Here is a 19,530-nt window from a genome sequence, read left to right as displayed (position 1 = left end):
CCGTTCCTATTTGTTTATTCTTGATAAAGCATGTCGTTAGATCTTTGTGATGTCAATTTCCGCATAAAGTTCTGAAAATTAATTACAATTGGTATCAGAGCAAAACGATTATGTTTTATTAAGAACTATGAAACAATTTCTAAATCAGTCAATTATTTTTGTACATGTGTGCGTATATTGATTGATTAAGAATAGTAAGATGTGTTTTTTTGTATAAAAAATTGACTCACTCGTAAATATGTGAATATATCATTCAGTTCATGTTTTTTTTTTGTGTATTGGTATGAATTTGATACACCATTAACTTCAAGTTCATGTTTTTTATGTGAATATGTAAAATATGTTTGTCCATGAAATCAAGTCTAGTATATACGAATATTGGTTTGTATATAAATATATGTATATATATATTTGAAAGAATTAATTTTCTGTATGTTTAGTTTTTTATTAGACGAATGAATTTGAAGTTTTTTTTATTATGGACTATAAGACCTTGTTTTTAAGATACCATGTTATTCTGTACAGTATTTTTAAGTTAAAAATAAAATATTCAAATAAAAGGCAATATTCGTTTTATTTTTGAATATTTATTTTTGCATATAGTTTCAGTTACTAAGGAAATTGAGCTTGAGTCCATTATAGTTATTATTTGTTTTTTTTTTGTTTTTTTAACATAAAGAGAATTGGGCTTTAGCCCATTACTTTTAAAAGGTATATATGTATACGTAAATGGAATTCTCGGTCATACGGATTAGGGCCTTGACAGCCCATTTCAGTACGGATGATTCAGACAACTATGAGTACACACGAATGTGTGCAACGAATGTTCTTCCACAAAAGACATTCGAGCAGGTTGTGACCAGTAAAACATGACAATTATACCAAAGTATATTGATTTGTATGCAACTGTTATATATGCATACATATACATTTCGGCTTTTTGTATATATATATATATATATATATATATATATATATATATAAGGGCAGAAAAGTTTTTCATATATATAAATATATATAAGTATTTGAATAATGACATATTAAGCTATTAATATTCTTTTTGATTAATTTGAGATGTATATTACCAAAGTAAGTTCTGATGTCAATAAAATTAATTCATTCGTAGAATATTATAAAAAATATTTTTTATGTATAAATTTTATGCGGAAAATTTATCGGCCCAAAGCAAGGAAATTTTTTGGCAGAAATTTATTATATATATTAAGTAATAAATCAGAATATCATAAGGATTACATATGATTATTGAATCGACCCAAAAGAAGGTTCAATAGATTATATAAGATATTCATGATTTGATTACTATGTCAAATATGCCACTTACAAGTTGATTTTCGATCCAAAGATAGAACGTCAATGTTGTATGGTGTATCGTATGTGTTGTCATTATTTGCATGAAAGACTGATTTTTTCTCTCTTTCTTTTCATTCAGCTATTGCTACCGCAGTAAACATTTCAGCATCGCTAAATTCGGTCCCGATGCTTACGGGAAAAAGTTTTTAAGGCATGGAAAGAGAACCTCATGATAGTTTTCGGTTGTATGGATCTGGATTTGGCCATGCGTGTTGATGGTCCCGCTGATCTTACACCGGAAAGTACCGATGATCAGAAAAAGGAACGTGAACGTTGGGAGCATTCCAATCGCATGTGCCTTATGATCATGAAGCGTACAATTCCAGCAGAAGCAAGGCCTTACAAGCCATCAAAAAAGAAAGTAGACCCTAATGCAATTAGTTGTTATTTCGTTGGGTATTCAGAAAAATCTAGAGGTACAAGTTTTATGATCCAGAAAACAGATCGATATTCGAAACTGGAACAACCCATTAGGATGTTGAGTTTGGGAGTAGAGATAAGGTACGAGAAGTTGCATTTGAGGAAGAATATGATCATCTTCCCATAATAATTGGTCATGATATAACACATCTAGATCAATCGGACAACATGCAGCTCCCCGCACTTCCGGATGAACCAATTCAAGAGGTTATTCCGGATGAACAACCTCAACAACTTCAAGAACAGTTGCCGTCAAGAAGGTCAACTAGAGCAAGAAGAAGTGCGATTCCATACGATTATGTCGTATATCTCCCAGAACATGGAGAAAATGCTGGATTATTAGAAAATGATCCAATAAGATTTCGTCAGGCTATGCAAAGTTCAAACTCTCAAAATTGGCTTGAAGCCATGAATGAAGAGTATAAATCCATGCACTTGTTCCATTACCTGAAAGAATTAAACCGGTAGGTTGCAAATGGATATTTAAAACCAAACGGGTTTCTAAAGGAAATGTGGATAAGTTTAAAGCTCGTCTTGTAGCAAAAGGATTTACACAGAAAGAAGGAGTTGACTATAAAGAGATTTTCTCTTCGATATCTTTGAAAGACTCGTTTAGAATAATAATGAGACTTGTAGCTCATTATGATTTAGAGTTACACCAGACGGATGTAAAGACAACGTTTCTTAATGGAGACATTAATGAAACAATCTATATGACACAACCAGAAAACTTTGTGATCGGAGATTCAAAGGAAATGGTTTGTAAATTAAAGAAATCCATCTACGGGGCTTAAACAAGCATCCTGCCAATGGTATTACAAATTTCGATTGATTATTTATTCATATGGTTTTGAGACAAATGTTGTAGAAGAATGTGTATACCACAAGTTCCGTGGGAGTAAGTTTGTCTTATTAATATTGTATGTCGATGACATATTGATTGCCTCTAATGACATAGGGATGTTAAATGAGACTAAGGCTTTCCTTTCAAAGAACATTGAAATGAAAGATTTGGGAAACAACGCTTTTGTATTAGGAATCCAAATACTCGAGATAGAGCTCGAGGTATACTCGGGTTGTCGCAAAAGAACTATATCGAAAAGATATTAATGAGATTTGGGATGAAAAACTGCAAAGAAGGGAACACCCCTATTGCTAAAGGAGATAAATTTTGTCTTGTGCAATGTCCAACAAATGAATTTGAGCAAAAACATATGCAAGAGATTCCTTATGCATCAGCTGTAGGAAGTCTCATGTATGCTCACGTGTATACGCGTCCAGATATTGCGTATGCAGTTGGGATATTGGGAAGGTATCTACATAACCCAGGGATGGATCATTGGAAAGCAGCTAAACGGGTTTTAAGATACTTACAGAAAACCAAACATCACATGTAAATTTACAGAAAATCAGAAAATTTGGAGGTCATTGGTTATACAGATTCTGATTTTGCTGGATGCCAAGACAGTCGTCGATCCACGTCTGGTTATGTTTTTCTATTAGCTGGTGGAGCTATATCGTGGAAAAGTGTTAAACAAACACTCACGACAGCTTCAACCATGGAAGCAAAATTTATAGCATGTTATGAGGCATCCAATCATGGAGTATGGTTGCGAAAGTTTGTCACAAAGCTGCGAATTGTGAGCAAAATAGAAAGACCACTTCAGATATATTGTGACAATAAGTCATCGGTTATGTGCTCCAATAACAACAAGAGTTCTTCTAAGTCAAAGCATATTGACATAAAGTTCCTGGTTGTTAAAGAAATGATATAGAGTAGTCAGATAAGTCTTGAACACATTGGGACGACTTCCGTGATAGCGGATCCGTTTACTAAAGGTTTACCACCCTCGGCCTTTATTGAGCATGTTGTTCATATGGGTGTACTATCAATTGATGATGTATAGTTTAAGTGGGAGTTATGTGTTGGAAAAGACTAAAGTAAATTTTTTTTGCAGAAAATAAAGTTTAAAAGTTTTAGTTTCTACTCTGAAATATTAAGATCTCCATAAGGTTAAAGAGGACCAACTGAAAATAGACACGCATAGATCACTTATCGTGTAATTTTCATGCTGCATACCTAAACTTTGATTTATGTCATTGGATTTGTTAATATATGTGATCTTAGAAGGTTTAGTCGTGCAAAATATGACAAAAGCCGCTAAGGTCCTATATTATACGTTCAATGGACCAGATTGATGAAATTACGAAATAAGAGCATGTTGTTGAGCTCTCTAAAGATAATCCAAAATCACATATATTAAATCAAGTGGGAGATTGTTAGAATATTTTATAATATTCGTAATTAATATGATTCAATATTGGATTTAAATTATGGATTTTGTAACGGTAGCTATTGATGAGGTATAAATGTGATCATTTATGAAATGTGTCTAAATCGTAATTTCAGTAAAGTTTAAGAGCTAATGTGCAGATACCAAAAAGTAATTTTCTATAACTTGATGGGCATTTTAGGAAATATAAGATAGTTAAATCTATAAATGGTAGTGGTCCCTGGATCATACGTACAGTGAAAAACCACAAAACATTCTTACACTCTTCCCATTTGTTTGTAAGTTTGAAAGTGCGTAAAGATCCAGAAAACTACAATTGGGTTCGTTTGTGTCAATATGATGACAGACTCAGGTACGTATTTTACCATTCCTATTTGTTTGTTCTTGATAAAACATGTCGTTAGATCTTTGTGATGTCAATTTTCACATAAAGTTCTGTAAATTAATTACAATTGCGAGAGTTGGAAGAAACATTGTCGTCCAATTATTGGATTGGATGGATGTTTCTTAAAATGGTCATTGAAAGGCGAGTTTTTGGCTGCAATTGGAAGGGATGGTGATAACACAGTGTATCCCATAGCATGGGCTGTAGTACGTGTTGAGAGTAAGACACATGGGCATGGTTCATGCGAAAATTAAAACAAGATTTATGCCTCGGAGAAGGTGAAAACTTGATAATACATTCCGACAAACAAAAGGTATTCCGACAAACTTGAACATTTCCAATCTAGAAACTGTATTATTAAACTTGATTTGTCATTCGTTTTTAAGGGTCTGATCCGAGCAATTTCTGAAGAATTTTCTTGCTACGAACATCGTATGTGTCCGACATATATATATCAATTGGAAGAAGCAATTCTAGGACATAGAGTACAAGAAGTTTTTCTGGGCTGATGCATTCAATTATAGTAGAGGTGAATTTGTCCAACACATCAATGCATTGAAACAATTCAATAACGCATCATATAAGGTATTGGTTACTATTGATCCGAAACATTGTTTTCGAGCATTTTTCCAAGAATCAACGAGATGTGGAGATATCAACAACAACTTAAATGAGAGTTATAACAGCTCAATTAGAGATCTTAGATTGCGTCATGTGGTTGATATGCTTGAGGATATTCGAAAACAATGTTTTATTTTAGGTATGTTTCTCCTTACTTTAGTAAGGCAACATAGGGTGCAACTTATGAACACAATATTCTGCCTTTGAATGGTGAAATGTTCTAGCGTAAGATAATGAAGGCTTCACTTGACGTTCCCATTCCTCAAACAATGTCAGGGCGACCGAGGAAGTTTCATCGGAAAAAGGATCTACAGGAATCACCTTCGAAGACTGGCCGCGTTTCCCGTCATGGACGAAAAATAACATGTACTAAATATAAACAGGTTGGACATAATATCAAGACGTACAAGAATGAACAGTTTCAAGTACATGGTCCACCAAGAAAGGCAGATCGACCGCGAAAAATCCAAGTACCCATTTGTTGGGTTTGTTAAGTTGTTATGAATGGATAAATGTTTATTATGTTGTCTAATGTTTATAGAATGAAGGAAATGAATGTGAAACAAGTAGGAGACCACCAGAGATAAGGAAAACTACAAGAACAAAACTCAGCTCATTCGGCTGGTGAAAGTAGTGCTAATTCTGTTGCTGAAGGTAAGTGTTGTTGTAGTTGTTGATATGTATTAATTGTTTACAGTTTCCGGATATCTCAGTTTGATGACATGTACTAATTTTTGTTGTTGCTGTAGGGTCAGTCTTTCCTACACAATCAAGTCAGACCCTACAATCAGAAATTCCTAATCGGCAATTTAATCTTCCTCCATTTTCTCCTTCATCGTCGACTCCTCCAATGCAAACTTCATCATCAGCCCCTCAAATTGTTGTTTTATCATCACGCACTACTGGTAGAAGGTTTCACGCTCCTGGTAGACTTTTGTTGACGGATATGTAGGGGTATTACCCATTTTTTTTTAGATTTCTATTGACAGATATGTAGGGTATTACCCATTTTTTGTAGACTTTTGTTTATGGATATGTAGTATGTAGGGTATTACCCATTTTTGGTATACTTTTGTTGATGGAAATATAGGGATTTACCTCTTTTTTGGATATATATTGTCAGTATTTTTTTCCATTTCAGAATTCAGAGACTCACCATTCAACATAATATTCAATCCAATCCATTATATTTCAAAAAGACATTCATTCCAATAATAGTTTATTACATTCCATTCAATAAAACATCATCCGTTATATATAAAGCAACAAAACATCACACATCATCAATTACACATCACCACATCCAACATATTACACAAATCATATGAGTGATAACCCATAATAGTAAGCAAATACGATCACAACAATAGTGATGACTCCAACAACTTGGAATTGGCTTGTTTTATATTCAATCATTTGTTCTTCCATGTTCTTCAATTTCATATTAAGCTTCTCCATCTCACGGTTCATAACTTCTTCCATCTTCGATTTAACACTAATTTGTTCTTCCATCTTCTTCAGATTGTCATTGACACTCAAAACCTCAAAGTTATTTTGTTCTTCGATCTTCTTCAAAGTTATAATAACCTTCTGTGATTCAGAAATCATCTTCTAAAACTCATTTTTGAAATCTTCAGAATACGATTTTACTTTATCCAATTCATTTCGGAAATCTTTATTTTCTTCAACCAAAGCATCATCAAGCCATTTGAAAAACCCCAAATATTTTCTCTAAAACATTACACCACATAAATATCATTAACTTCGAAACATAAACTACCGCCGGTCCTCCACAATCGTATCGAAAAGGTATACCTTTAGAGTGATTTGATTCACTTCTTGCCCATTTTGATTCACCATTTGAATTTGTTTTATATTGTTGACTCATCTCAAACTATTGCAAAATTTCATAAAACACGTCACATTGTAAACATAATCGAAAATAAAGTACTAAAATACAATTAAAAACCATTACTTCCACTGATTTCTAACCCATTTACCATAAGATTCTGTAAAAACCCAAAAAATGGAAACTCTTCGGGCCTAACCTTTTCGCGGAAGTCAAACGAAGTCTAGGTGAAAGAGATGAATAATGGAATCAACGACAATCTTCAGTTTTTCGGTTTCCTGGGTAACAGGCGAATGATGAGAGAGGAAGAAGATGGAGGAAGAGAGAAAACCCTAAACGACAATATCTCTGGAATTCGAATGAACTATTTAGGGATTTAGGAACACTTCATTTAGGGATTAGGGGTACTCATGATGACATGGAAGACCTATCCGACGTGACACTCCGTTAATGGCACATCGACACTTCCGTTCACAATTAACGATGTTATTAAGACGCTATATAATAGAGATTAACCGTTAACGAAATCCGAATACATGTATTTTTTTAAAAAAGTTTTCAATAGTGCAGGATTTTTTCAATAATTAAAAACATATAGGTATTAAATTGCGACCTAGAAAAAATATAGATATTTTACGACGATTTTTCCAAAAATTATATGAAACTATTTTTATATCTTTTGACGATTTTGTTTAGTATTATAATTTGACTTTAATTTTTGATATTATGATTTGAGTTAAAAAAATATAATAGCATCATATGACTATATAATTTTTAGATTTATCAATAATTATTTTTTAATTAAATATAAATTAAATTGATGAAATTTATATTTTAAAATATTTTTATATAGTTATTTATAAATTATTTATATCAAATGATAATATAAAATTAATTATAATTAATTTAAAATTATCTAAAAATCATGTCGGTTTTGATAATTTACATCAAAACACAATTCGAAACGTACGTTTACATCCATTCACTTTTAATGGTAACCAAACGCAATCGCTATCAAACATTTTGAAAATGCTACCATCCAGCTATCCTTACCAAACATTTTGAAAACGTTATCGCTTACAACTGCAATTGCAACATTACAACTAGTTGGATTCTAAATCAAATTAAAAGTTCAAGTATTTATATTTATAGGAGATTTTTCATCATCATCATCATTATTAGCCATCACCAATTTATTTTCAAAATCTGAAGTGACAATTATTTTTTTCAAATAGGATTATTATTATTTAATTATAAACACAAAGTTATACGTTCTAACTCTTTGATGTAAAATGACTGAATCCAGAATATATGTTTTTTCATTTTAAAGTCGTAGATAATTTAACTATTATTCATGATAACATGAAAACAAATTGAAAGAGATGTTAGTATTGTGACCATATATATAAGACGTGAGAATTTAAATATATAATTTTAATAAAATATATTATAAGAAGGAGAATTGTTCCCAATATGTTAAAAAAAAAACTTAAATATTAGCTAGAGAATTTTCTTAATTTCCTTTTTTTTTTGGGTCATATTATGTCTGATAAAATAATTTCTATATACTTTGATTTAAAGATTTTAGATTATATACAATATCATTGTTCGATTTTCACATTAATGAAGTTGATTATCCAAACTCAAATAATCTTAATTTGAAACTTACTTATACCTAAAAAAACTCTGGGATGCCGGAAAATTGAATTTTTTTCCTCCGACAGCCGGAAGGAGCTTTTTCATAAACGTAAAAGTGTGCAAGAATGTTGATTTGCTCGATTTCTGTAGGCGTTTTGAGATTTTGTTTGCAGAGATCGAGTAAAAAAATAATGTTCAAAAAAAAAAAAAAAGAGGGCACGATTCCATCATGTGTACACCATTGCTGTCATGTCAAAGCTTGTTTCATAAGGGAAAAAAGCTGCGATTTCTCTCCCTATGGAAGAATTGTTCTCTCGCCAAAACCCTCACGTGCCTTAGGTACGAACCCATCTCCAAATCCCCCTTTTCTACTGCTTCCTCCAGGGCACGCATCACGTCTTCAATGGCGTCATCCTCTGTCGAGCTCTCGATCTCAACCATCTTCACTGCTTCTTCATCCTCCTTGTCGCATTCCAATTCGAACATTTCTTCAATTTCCAGATCGCCTGACGTTGCTTGGATGAATCTGGGATAGTTCGTCTTCACCCAAGTTTCCAGAACACCGGCGTCGTATTTAACCTTCTTAACATTCTCGTTCAGTTTAATCTTCTCCGTCTCAAGCTCCCTGATGATCTCTGCCACCGAGTCGGATCTCTTCCTCATCTCCGTTTGCAGTTTCCAGAGGTTTTCGATGTCTTCCTCTGCTTCCTCCGTAATGGCGAGGATATCGTAATGAAGATTCGTTGCTAAACGGTCCAAGGCCTCGGTTCTCGACGCCGATGAAGATCGGCTTGGGATAGAATCTGTATGAACAAATGGGTGATCATTGGCGAAGACTTTGGAGAGATTGCGGACCAAATCGAGTAAATTGCATCGTGGGTGTTCCCATGTTTCGATGTATGTAGAGTTAGTGAAACCCGAAGCGTCCACAAAGGGGTGGTTCGTGCGAATTGGAGCGGAATTAGGGTTTACAAAGACCAAAGGGGGCGTTAATGGGTAGTTCTCATGTACCCAAATGGTTAATTCCACTGGTGTCAATTGTAGTATGGAGTTTCGGATTCGGAGAGAGCCTTGGAGATGGAATAGATGAACTGCGGTTCCATCATTGTGATTGAAAGTATCAGTAGAAAGCTCGAAATTGGGGAAATCTTGGAGGAAGGAGATTAGATGTTTCCTGATTAGCCATTTCTGATCTGGGTCGGTATATGATAAGGCGAAAGGGCCGGCGGCGAGAAGGGCTTTCTCGATGAATCTGGTCGGAGAAGGTGACGCCATTAAAAAGGTTAGTGACTTTGCTGCCAAAAGCTGATTGTGCTTTTGTAGCTTAGTTCTTGAAAATTGATTCCTGCGTTTGGGGTTCTTGTTTAGAATTTTTAAGCTTTATTGTTATATTATAAAGTGACTGAGATTTGTTGGGGGTCAACCTTAGGGAAGAAGCTCTGCGGTTGTCTTGTTCTTGCTTGGAAGTTTACTTTCTTTGAAATATGTTTTTCTTATCTTCTTCCTATATTATATGATTGTTTGTGGAAGAACCAGTCGTCTCACTATAAAGAGATAGATGAGTATGTGTGTTTTGTTTAATCTAAATTACTGTGGCCTAGACTTTACTAATTCAGCATTAAATAATTTAAACCGATGCTAACCCTTTTGACCGAGTAGTGTTGTTGCTCTGTTTTAAATATTGAATCTAGGAAACCATTCTCATGATCTGTTGGGTTTATAACATCTGGTTGTGCTTTTTTCATTTACTTTTGTTAATCTTTCACCATCTTACTGAAACCAATATGGGAAAACGAGCCAAATATATGATAAAATCATTGTAATATCTTACCACAAATTAAGAGAAAGGCGATTAAGTTTCCCTGTGAAAAGCTTTGTTTTTTTGTGCTCTTATATCAAAGAAGAAGACTTAATAGTTCTTGCATCTCACGCCAAGGAAGTCAACTACTAGAATCTTCTTAAATTGCTCTTTAGGTTCGTAAGACTTGCTCCAGTTCTAGTCCTTCTCTGTAACAAATGTTATACATCCATCAAATATAGAAAAACATTCTTGACATGACAGTTGGAATTTGGTGATATATGAATAGTTTTTGTTAGAGGTTAGTTCTAATACCTTGGACTTTGAAAATAAAATCATGTCTTGTCCTCAAACTATGGTTATTTTTTTTTTTATAACACTGCCATATTAAATTGAAATAAGATCCTTCAAAATTTTGAGAGTTTTCTCTAAGCTCCCTTTTATTGTCATTTCTGTCGATTTCATATTTTGACATAATCTATATTTGTTGATGGAATTTTTTTTTTTTGTTAGTGAATGTTTTGAAAGCTTCTAGTGAAACGTTATGGTTATTTTATTTCAAATCTTAAAGTCTAAGGTGAATGATGATTATGGTAAACCTTGAGTTATGTTTACATGCATGAGTCATTAGTGTCTTTTATGGTTTTTTATTTATTACTGGCAGCAGCTTTTACGTTTTGGACTTGCTCATACCATACCGTAAATCAAATGATCCAGTGGGAGTCTGGGAAGGGGAACATAAACATGGCTTGGTTTACCTGGATCTGAATTTGATATCAATGGGAAGAGCTGAGAAACTTGTGGAAATTATTTGTCTATTGGGTCAATTTATGTTTTTGCGTTGAAGTGTAATAGATATCACCAGAAACAAGTTGCTTTGCTTATTTTCCCCTGCATACATTGTTTTTGTTTAACGGCGAAATTAGCTTAATAACTTAGTAGCATCGGCTGCATTTTCTGAAATCCGTATATTCGTATAGTATCTTTGAAATAGCTGGAGGATGCATCTTCTTGAATTTGGAAAGTTCAAATGAACATCTGAGCAAGGCCTTGAAGGGTTGAACAGTATTTTTTCGGTCTCTTCATTGTTGTAGAGTTGCAATGTTGTGTATCTTTTCCTTCGTGGCATCATGTGTTTCTTTTATTCATCCCATCTTGGGCATAAGTATTCACATTGCTCTTGTAGAAGCTGCATAGTTTTGTTTTTGCAAAATCTTTGTTCATCTCGCTCTCTTTCTTTCATTCTTTTACAAGCACCCTGACCATCTTACTCAAAAGCTAGCAGGAAATAACGGTGATACCATATGCTAGCTGGAGGAGGAGAGACAATGAAACAAAAGTCCTGAAGGGGAAAAAAGAAAGAAAGGGGCTTTTAAATCACCGGTATTTTCTTCACTCTGATTTCATCCTCCGTAAATTTCGTCTGAATGCTGCGGCTTCTGAGGTCGTCAATCAGTGAATGCTATAGCCGATCTTTCACATTCCTCAGTAGTACAAGTACAACTTCTTCCTTTCTTTGGTGGCTGTTTCCTGGAAATGTGTTTGGACTGATTGTCTGGATAGAGCAAAAGTAAACAGCCGAGCCTGCTTATGATAGTAAACTATAAATCTTATGATTAGCACACAAGTCAGAAAAATCAAAACTTTTACAAATTTTTTAAATTTGATTATTTTTTAAATTTGACTATTTTTTCAAGAGTGGATTTTTGCCATTTCTTTTGGAATCAATTAGGATTGCTATTAGAGTTATTAGAATATAACTATAGTTAAATGTTAGTTTGGTTAAATTAGTTTGGTTAGGTTAGGGTTTATTAAGTGTTTCTTTTCTTCCTCTTGTATTTAAGCAATTGCCCTTTGATCAATGGAAAGACACAACAAACATTTTCAGAAACTTTTCTCTTTATTTTATAATATCAAAATGGTATCAAGAGCCTAAGATCCTTTCTTTTTTTCTTTCTCGAGTTTCTTCTTCAAAATCTTTTGTAGTTTCTATTTTCTTTGGTTTGGTTTATTTTTCTTGTTATTCTGAAATCAATTTTCAAGTATCTCGTATGGATGAAACGAGAGATGCAGATGAGATGATGACGATGAAGGTGATGGTCTTATCTCACACCTGTAGCACCAGTGATTCGTCTTTATTTTTCATCTGTTCTGTTTGATTTTGGTTCAGTTTTTTTTTTCTACCAAAAGTCAGATGAAAATGTTGCCCTCCAAATGTTCGACGAAATTTCCCATCTTCATTTTTCATCAAATCAAGTTTCTCTTTCTGGGTTTCTTCTTCAATCTTCTTCCCTCTGTATTCCTCATCTTCTTCCATGAATACATAATATGATCTTCTTTACTCCTTTTTCACAGTTCTTGATCATGTTCTGTTTTTGTTCAAATCTTCCATAACTTTCTCAAGCTCTATATTTTTCTTTGTTGTCTTCTGCACTTTGTGTTTTTTGAAGAACACCGAAATGATATGAGCTTCTGCTATCTCTATACTTCTTCTGCTGTCTGTCGACTTCTTTTCCTTTTCTGTCAGTCGGCTTCTTCTCTATCACCAGATTGTAGGGTTTTTTTTTTAGTACAAGTCCCTCAATCTCCGTCTATGGGTTCTCTTTCTCATCTTCTTTCCTCAATCTTTGACACATTTTTGGACCAAATGAGTCTCATCATCAGTTTCGTTCCCTTCTCTCTGGTTCTCTCTACTCGTCGACGGTGTTGGCACAATATTCTGATCTCTGCTCAAGTTTTCGAAAAGGGATCCAAGACGATTCTTTGCGTCAACCCATTTCATAGTCCACCATGGATTTTACCTTGGTGTTTTTCATCTTTGTCTCCCAACCCTCAGTCTTTATCTCTTGTCTGCCTCTCTCGGTAGATCATTTTTTTTCTTCTTCTTCATTATCGACATCTCTTTGTGCCTATGGCCCATGACTCATCTAGTCATATAATACACGATTTGGAATCCATATATTTCTCGGAAGAACTTTCCGATTCGTTTATCCGATCGATGTCCATCCGGTCGTTATTTTCAACAACGTTTATTGAAGCTATTTGCTTTATTTTTGGAAAGTTCACATCATGAAGATATTCTTGACATTTGGAGATATTCTTGACATTTGGAGATTTGGAGATTGAAGATTCAAGTTTGAAGATTGAAGATTTCAAAATCTGAAGATTGAAGAATTTTATTTATTTTTTAATGTCAAATCTATTCCTTCTTTACAGAAGTTCTAGATTTGCGGGGGCGTATTAGAGTTATTAGAATATAACTATAGTAAAATTGCGTTTATAATTAATTACGACTCTTTAATCAGATCGCAATTACAACTACATTTCCGTCGCAAAACATGTGTTATCTATAAACTGCGTCAAATTAGTTTTCTTCTCACATGGAACCTCACAAGCCAGAGATGGCGATCTCTCCACTTTCTTCGTTTTCTTCTCGATTTCAGTCGGTTTACGTCGATTTTGAATGCTTTTGTGTTTGCTTACCAGTTTTCGCGTTCTCTCTCTTTTTTTCTGATTTCAATTCTGTATTAAAAGAAAAACCTAACATTCAGTTTTTACTTGGAAAATCTCCAATTTTTACTTTTCCTCGAATGTTCAATCTATACGTGTAAGGCGTAACACACTTGAATCATTAAGGATAACGTGGCTTTCCATTTTTTAAAGGGATAATTTTGACTTTTGCTAATTCCTTATATTTTTATAAAAATGGTGTACCTGTGAAAAATCCATGCGATCCAAGTATAGTTCATTTGAGTAAAATGCTCTTTTTGTTGGAGTGGAAAACAATGCAATCTTGCTCAAAGGATTTTCAGTCACTTCTCAGCTTCTGCAATTTCAGACAGACTCCAAGAATGGAATCTTTGCTTTTTGGGCGACTTCTTGTCTCGATGAAGCTTTTTCGATTATGTAATAAGGAACCGACTGTATTGGATCCATCAAATACAATGAAATGCTTTTTTTTTGTCAAAATGTGGTATTTCTATTCTTATAACTTATACAATGAAATGCTTTCGGATAAGCTTTTTCTCTTTGTTAGGTACAATTCCTTGAGGATATTATTCAGGTAAGATCATTTCTGTTATTCATTCAACCCCTTAGTTTTTGACAACCTTCATGCTTAGTTCTTGTTTAGAATCCGCCTGTGTTTACCTTACATTGTTTAGAATCAGTTTCAATAGTTTCCGAATGCGAAGAGTGTGGAAATGATCGGACAAAGATGAAAGATTTTGTCACAGCATGTTCATATTTTTTCTTTCAAGGCGGGTCAACGATGTTACAACTCGTCCAAGTGTTTTCTTCAGTCCAATTATGTGTTTGTTTTCCTCGTCCCACCTACCGCATTGGCGTTCCTTTTTCTCTTCCAGAGCCTTCGCCTTTTTTGCAAAATCTTCGTATGCCCTTCTCGATTCTTGCATCCTATGCACTGATTCTGTCCTGTCTTTCTGAAGCTCTCCTACCATCTTCTCCAGAACCTAGAAGGAAAACAAAGGTATATGTATATAGTCTTTTGCATCAGCGGAATTCGGAAGAATCTGGTCGGAGTTGGAGATGGAATAGATGAACTGCGGTTCCATCATTGTGATTGAAAGTCGGAAGAGCCAATTTCAGAACTATCTCCTGAGGTAAAAAAGAGGAAAGCTCATTAGGGTCGGCGTTACTTTTATCTCATTCTCCATAGATTTTGCCAAAATGTCGTGTCTTCCATTCGCGATAGCGTTGTCTCGTAACTTCCTCGTCTCTTTAGCCTCCTTTAGCAGCTCATGCATGGAATGCTTGCCACTTCCCCTTGGGAATGTTCTTTGAATGTAGTTCAACTAATTGTTGATAGATAAGATAGAAAAACTTAAACATCTGACCCCACTCACTCATCTTAGTAAACTGTAAATGTTATGGTTTTATAGCTTCATGGGGAGAATTAGGACGATACCTCCCGATTTATGTATTCGAAGCTGATTTCTTCTTGACTTGGTTCATCGTTTTCGGGCTTCTGGTGTTGTGCTTTCCGCTGCAGTTGTTTGTTTTCTTGTGCCAGATTCTTACAACCATGTAACGCAAAGGCATGCAGGCTCTGGATCAACCGGACATGCACAAAAGAAAACTACTATAAGACATTCAAGGGCATCGACCGGAATGAGATTTGGTCGATTCTCTTACAAGTTTCGTGATGATTTGTTTACTACAACTTACGTGATGATGAATGGCTTCTGTTCCATTTTGTTTTGGTCTTGCCTTAGTCACCTTGTCGAGAGTGTTCTGGAATTCCTCTACCAGGTGCTTAAATTGATCGATGTGGTATCCAATGTAAGAAAAACAAGATCTAGCACGGATTTCTTCACTGTAAAAGTGCCGCCCGAGCCACTGTGCCACGGAATTCATCATCTCGTAAGGTATATATGTATAGATATATCGTATGTTACATACGATATTGAATTGTTTTGGAGAACTTACTTTTAGTTCGTCGTGTTTTTCTGAGGCGCAAAGATAAACCCTTTCGAGGTTTTTCAGCCGCTTCTCGGCCTCTGCTATTTCTAACTCGAGAACGAGTTTGCGGAGGTGAAGTCCCTTGGACTTCTTGTCAGCATCTTCCAGCAAAGTGGAGGTTTCCATAACATCGGCTCCGGGATTATCCATTAATCTTCCTGAAATGTTTTTTTTTTCAACAAATGAATTGTATCAGCAAAAGAATAACTACCGAAACGGTAAAACCGTCGAGGATCTTGATGACGAAAGTGAACAAGTTTTTGCTGTAAAAGCTTCGTTTATTTATGTTCTTTTATACAAGAGAGGGCCAGACTATGTGTTTTAGAAAGCTGTTTCAGAACATAAACTGAACGCCCAAAATTAAAAAAAAAAAGAAAAAGAAAAAGAAAAAAAAGAAAGGGCTTGCACCCCACGCCAAGGAAGTCAACGGCTCCTCCATAGCTTGACGAGATCTGGTCATAGAAAACCTCGAGTCGTGACATTGAATAATTAGCAAAATGAGCTTTCATTCTCATAAAAAGATGTATTAAATAAATAACTAAAAATTTATTTTGATCTAATTGATATCAAATGATAAAATGATACAAATTGATATTTTGAATGTTGAAATATTCGAAATTAATACTTCACCCATAAAATCGAGAGCAGTTTATAATTTCGATTCGTTTTTTATAATTTGAAAAATGATATTAAATTTATATATCATCGTTTGAGATTTAAAATTGCAATCGATTTCATGAGTTGAAATATCCATTTAAAATATTTTAACATTTGAAATATCATATCAAATTAAAATTTTAAATATTTATTAGATATATTTTGTAAAATTGATGTATTTTTTCCCTCCTCTTTTAATGTTTTTTTTTTTGTATAGGTTGGTGAATGTGATTATGTTCTTTTTTTTTAAATTTATGAAATTTAGGTATATTTCTAAAAAAGGATGATACATGGTCCAATATCCACAATGCACACTTGAAGTTTACGCTATTCGACAGATTCAGATATGACATAATTGCAAACACGTTTTCAACAAAATACTATAAAAATTTTTTATTTTGAATCTTATCAACAACCCTTTTTAGTCCCTGATTAACGATTGATAATATATATTTTTTGAGACGATATTACTCTCCATCGCACACTGATAATGACCAAATTATCGCGTTGCTATAAAATGCGATGTATCTTCGAATTCTTATTATATGGATTTTTTCCGATTTTATATAATCGTTATGGGGAAGTGGTCGATTTTATAAAAATAGTGTATTATATTTGTGATTTCAGTTGCGAATCAATAAAATAAATAAATTTGCATTTACCCAATCTTTTGTTTTACGCACGAAACATAATTTCGATTTGACCAAACTGCCCACACATGTTGCAGACTTCTTTCTTTTTTTTATTCGCAGCCCACGAAATGTTGCAGTTTTCTATCGTTAAGGAAAATTGCCAAAAATAGTTCTGTCAAAAGTTTTGTCCCAAAATTTTTAATGGTTTTTTATATATCAAACTACTCATACATAAACTAAATGAAAAAGCGATAACTATAACAATATTATACGAGTAATTTCATCTTAAATACTCAACATCTTGGTATAAATTATCAAACTGCCCACAAAATCAGTATATTCATTTAGGAGTTCACCAAACTGTATTAAATGGAAATAAAGTTTAGTAGATATAATTTTGTAAAGATGAAAACATGTGTCTGAAGCAAATATGAAGATAACCAATAAAAATTGAACAAAACGAAACATTGTTTAAGAAAAATGGTGTATAAAACCCGAACTTTAACCAAAAAAAAAAAATCTAACCGAGTCCAATCCAACATAGTTATAAATTTGTAAAATAAAAAAAAAACTCAAACCCGAAAATAACTAAACTGAATTGGAGCCATAGATCATACTCGACGTAACAATGACCTTTGTATATGCCAAGGACACGATCCAAACCATGGATCATACTCGACGATTTTAACCGGACTCTGCATTGTGGTCTGACTATGCGTTGGTCTTTACCGTAACGCAAGGCATGACTGAACTAGAGGAATGCGTCTTCCGCGCTTGTATCTATCACATTGGGTTGATCCGGACTGGATCAGATTTTGAAAAATACATTGAGTTGATCCGGACTGGATCAGATTTTGAAAAATTGTTTTCCCACTAGGATTAGGGTTTCGTGAGAGTCTATAAAAGAAGAATATTTCATAGGATTTTTAGCACATCTCCACAAGTCTAGGAGCGAGAACTAGAATATGCATGATTGATTTCTAGGATTGTTTAATTTTTTCTGCTACAGGCGAGTTAAAACAGGTGTCAGATCGTTGTACTTGAAGCTTCTTCAAAAATCGAGGTTAGTATTTTATTCCACCGGTGATACACACGTTTATCGGGTTTATTTGTGTTAGAGTCCCACATCGGAAATATGTGGGAACAATTGAGTCAATATAATACCATGGACACCCTCCCCAACAAGCTAGCTTTTGGGGTGAGTTCTATCCATGAGTTTTGAGACTTTGTTGGGCCCATTATTAATGAGTGAGTTCTATCAAATTGGTATCAGAGCCAACCGATCCTGGGACATGGAGACGACGCGGCGGGAGAGGAACGGTCGGGAGAGGAGCACAAAGGCCGCCAGCGTCCGAGAAGCCGCCAACGCCATGGTCGTCACTGTCTAAAGGGGGCGGTTTTGTTAGAGTCCCACATCGGAAATATGTGGGAACAATTGAGTCAATATAATACCATGGACACCCTTTCCCAATGAACTAGCTTTTAGGGTGAGTTCTACCCATGGGCTTTGAGACTTTGTTGTTCTATCAGTTTGATGGTACATTTTTTGCTAGATTATTGGCTTACATCCGGGTCACTACTAGATATCGCAGGCAAAACAGGACCGCGAGTGCACAGTCCAAGGAGCTTGTTGAGATCGAACACTGGGAGACAAGTTCGAAAGTCTACAGCAAGTTTTTATAGCCCTGACAGGAGCGCCGATACCATCCGAAGTTAAGGCCCCGACACACCACTATGGAAACACAAGAATGGGGAATGCAAACAATGGTTCTCAAGTTCAAGCAATGAGAGCAGATCTGACAACGAGCACCAGAGATTGCATGGCACGGTATGGTTCAGTTTAAGCACTCTACACCCCGCTTCTCTTTTCTCTCATGGGAAATCATGGTTGCCGAGGCTCCCGAGAAAGGATCACCTTCTTCGCCGGGGTTTGCCAACAGACCTCACTTGCGTCCTCTGCTCAACGGAGAGGAGAAAGAATCGCATAACCACCTATTCTTCGAGCGTAACTTGCAGTTCACAAATTTGGATAAACCTTGCGGGCCTTTGCTGGGACTCACCACCAGCGAACACCACACTGATCTATGTCGGACTTGGATTGATAGCTCAGCCAATGACAAAAAGCAACAACAAGACACTTCTAACAAAAGTAATTATGCAGATAATGACGTGTCGGATCTGAAAGGAGCGAAATCAAAGGGTGTTCGCGAACAAATTTGGGAGCGGCATCACGGTTCAAGCATATATTGATTGGACTTTGAAGAACATCCAACTTCCCCTACCGAAATCCAAGCCGGGGAACCATGAATCTCCGCTACGGGACTGGTTTCTTCTATCGGAATGCACCCATCAAAGAAGCCACTATTGGCTAACTTTCACTTTTT

General features: G+C 34.9%; 2 protein-coding genes across 2 annotated transcripts; both read right to left on the bottom strand.

Annotated features, from left to right (window-relative positions):
* Positions 1-8,681: 8,681 nt before the first annotated feature.
* On the bottom strand, positions 8,682-9,859 carry LOC104804689 (protein ELC-like). Its single transcript, XM_010529026.2, has one exon. The coding sequence runs from the start codon at positions 9,851-9,853 to the stop codon at positions 8,843-8,845; it is 1,011 nt and encodes a 336-aa protein (XP_010527328.1). The 5' UTR covers positions 9,854-9,859; the 3' UTR covers positions 8,682-8,842.
* A 2,687-nt stretch (positions 9,860-12,546) lies between these two features.
* LOC104804690 lies at positions 12,547-16,154 on the bottom strand. Its single transcript, XM_010529028.1, has 5 exons — positions 15,825-16,154; positions 15,564-15,734; positions 15,304-15,444; positions 15,035-15,190; positions 12,547-14,848 (listed from the first exon to the last, which is right to left on the bottom strand). The coding sequence occupies exons 1-5, from the start codon at positions 16,005-16,007 to the stop codon at positions 14,606-14,608; spliced, it is 894 nt and encodes a 297-aa protein (XP_010527330.1). The 5' UTR covers positions 16,008-16,154; the 3' UTR covers positions 12,547-14,605.
* Between the last annotated feature and the right edge of the window lie 3,376 nt (positions 16,155-19,530).

This window comes from Tarenaya hassleriana, unplaced genomic scaffold, assembly GCF_000463585.1.
Source record: "Tarenaya hassleriana unplaced genomic scaffold, ASM46358v1 Cleome93, whole genome shotgun sequence".
NCBI classification, from domain to species: Eukaryota; Viridiplantae; Streptophyta; class Magnoliopsida; order Brassicales; family Cleomaceae; genus Tarenaya; species Tarenaya hassleriana.
This window is presented reverse-complemented; position numbering and strand designations above follow the sequence as displayed.